This window comes from Elgaria multicarinata, chromosome 3 (genome assembly GCF_023053635.1).
Source record: "Elgaria multicarinata webbii isolate HBS135686 ecotype San Diego chromosome 3, rElgMul1.1.pri, whole genome shotgun sequence".
Lineage (NCBI taxonomy): Eukaryota > Metazoa > Chordata > Lepidosauria > Squamata > Anguidae > Elgaria > Elgaria multicarinata.
Genome location: NC_086173.1, coordinates 116694134 through 116696696, shown reverse-complemented (window position 1 = coordinate 116696696; position 2563 = coordinate 116694134). Strand labels below are relative to the sequence as shown.

Below are 2563 nucleotides of genomic sequence, written 5' to 3'. Positions count from 1 at the left end.
ATTCAAAACTGAGAGACACAGGAAGTCACAGAACCACAATCTTGTTGTCAACAGCCTTTGTCTGTGTGGGCAAGGTAAGATCATGTAGCATTGGTCTTGGTGCCATTCCCATTGGATAGAATCACAGTTTCAGCCAGAAACATACAATCTCACTCTGCTGGCCGTACCATTTTCCCAGGCAGTCCAGGTTCCCCTTCTATTCCTGGCACTCCATCTCTCCCCGGGACACCTGGTTTCCCAGGCTCACCCTAAGACGAGGAGAGAAAGCAATTAGAATTAGGGCATGCATCCAGGCCTGGTCTGGTCCTGGGAGGGTGTCGGGCTGCAAAGTGCACTTACCACTTGTCCTGGTAATCCTGGAGAGCCCTGCGGACCCTAAAAAGCATAGCCAAAAAACAAAAAAGTCAAAAATAATGAGGACTGAATCATGAACATATTCATTTCCTTTCTGTACCACCCAATAGCCAATATACATACACATAAACAATTTTAACAATCAACAAGAAGAAATCCCAGGGCCCGTTAAAACCCCATCATATGCTATCAAGTGCCTAAGAGTGAAGAAAAATCTTAACTGGTGCCAAAAAGATGTCAATGTTGGCGCCAGGTGGGTCTCACTGGGGAAATTGGGCCATAATCAGGAGCGGGGGTCACCGCTGAGGAGGCCCTCTCCCTTGTTGCCCCCTCCACACTTCCCTTGGAGGAGGCACCTGGAGAAGGTCCCCAGATGACTATCGAAGTGTATAGATAGGTTCATACTGGGAGAGGCATATCAAACGAATTCTCCAGTAGCTCAAGCCAGAGAAGCACGCTGGCCACCTACCACAAGCCCAGGTGGTCCTGATGGTCCTGGTAGTCCAACATTCCCTTGGGGGCCTGGTAAACCCTGCAAGGAAGAAAAGTGAAAATGGTGGTCAGAGTTACCAATCGGCACTGGGCCAGATCTATAGTGCAGAGTTTCCAGCCATTGGGCCTATCCCAGAACACGGAGGTGTCACTTGACAGAAAGGAAAAGTCCAAAGATACTCATGAGTACCTCTTGGGCAATGAGCAAAGACCACAAAATGGTTGGGATTAGGCCAGAACACTTTAAGCCAGCAGGGTGGGTGTGCTGAGGAAGGAAGGATGGAGATACTTACCCTGATGCTAGAGCCAGGCTCTCCTACATCTCCCTGTAAAAAAACACACCTCACTATTACTAACCTGTGCTGACAGGGACCCAAATCCTAACTGCAGGACTGGCATCAAGGGTAGGCATAGTCGGGAACCTGCCAATAGGCCCACACTCCAGCAAGGGCCCACTGACAAGGACCTGTTGGATTTGTTCCTCCTCATCCCCATGGCAGCCTGCTTGCTCACCTGCCTCTCATTCTGGCCCAGAAGATGGTGGTGAGAAAGAGGAGCAGGAGATGCCCTGGTCTACATGCTCACTGGCTCTATCTGCCTGTCAAGCAAGTGAGTGGCAGCAATGATGAGAAAGAGGAGGAGGAGCCAGAGCAGGTGGTGACAATGGCAGCGAGAAGGTAGCCCAATGAGAGGGTCTGGCATTGTTTAACTGCTTCAATTTTTGCCAAGGAGATTGTGGGCAAACCATCTGGCTCAATGAGAGGATCGCTAGGCCAAAATGTGAGACATCAAGGTTCTCCATGGGGTTTCAGAGATGTGTTTGTGAAGCAGTGTCCCCCATAGGTCAAGGATAGGGTGTTCTAAATACATGAAGAGTGTAAACCTCCGGCTGTCATGGCTTTGGTTAGGAAGAAGGGTTCACAAGCCCTATAATACTATGGCAATCAAATCAGGACATATATACCTTTATTCCAGGTAGACCCTGAGTGCCTGAAGGGCCGACAGGACCCTGCAAGGAAAGAGAAGACAGGTATTTCCAGTAACCAAAACTCAACAATGATTGAAGTAATTCAAATGTTGTACACAACACAATGACCTTTTTTTCCTATCATGCCCTTAGACCTTTTTGAAGATGTACCGGGAAGGCTGCAGATAATCCAGGAACCTGAACCAAAACTGAAGTGAACCTTTATTGGCCTGAACAAGAACTAAACCAGAACAACTTCAATTACAGATAAACCAAAACAGTTACTGTTTGACTCCCTGGCAAAAATCTCTGCTCTGGATTACTTATTTGTTTACATTTATATGCTGCCCTTTCCTTTCTTTCTCGTTCTTCCTTTTGCTAAAAGAGCCATCAAGGCAGTGTATTCTACATAGCCTTGGTGACAAGAGGCTGAACATTATCCACTGTGATAAGTGTCTTGTAAGATCAGGCCTAAGCAGAGGCAGGGAACTTTTGGCTCACCAGATGCTGGTAGACTGCAACTCGCATAAGCTCTTGCCAGCATGGCCCATGGACAGGGCTGATGGGAGAAGCAGTTCAACAATATCTGGAGGACCACACATTCCCCATCCTGGACTATAGTCTTGAGAAAATGAGAGGACAAAGATGTAGAATGAAGGAGGCAACTACTCCCAGATGCCTCCCACACAATGCGCCCCATTTTGCCAGTTGTTGGCCAAGTTGGGCTTGGCCAAGTTGGGTTTGCTGTCT

General features: G+C 48.0%; 1 protein-coding gene across 1 annotated transcript in view; it reads right to left on the bottom strand.

Annotated features, from left to right (window-relative positions):
* The window catches only part of LOC134395450 (collagen alpha-1(VII) chain-like), a 38289-nt gene extending 37919 nt beyond the window's left edge, over nucleotides 1–370 (bottom strand). Inside the window, exons 1-2 of the mRNA XM_063121612.1 lie at nucleotides 340–370; nucleotides 168–248 (exon numbers count right to left, since the gene is read on the bottom strand). Coding sequence (XP_062977682.1) covers nucleotides 168–170 — 3 coding nt within the window. The 5' untranslated portion in view covers nucleotides 171–248; nucleotides 340–370. The remainder of the gene's footprint in view (nucleotides 1–167; nucleotides 249–339) is intronic.
* Nucleotides 371–2563: the final 2193 nt, after the last annotated feature.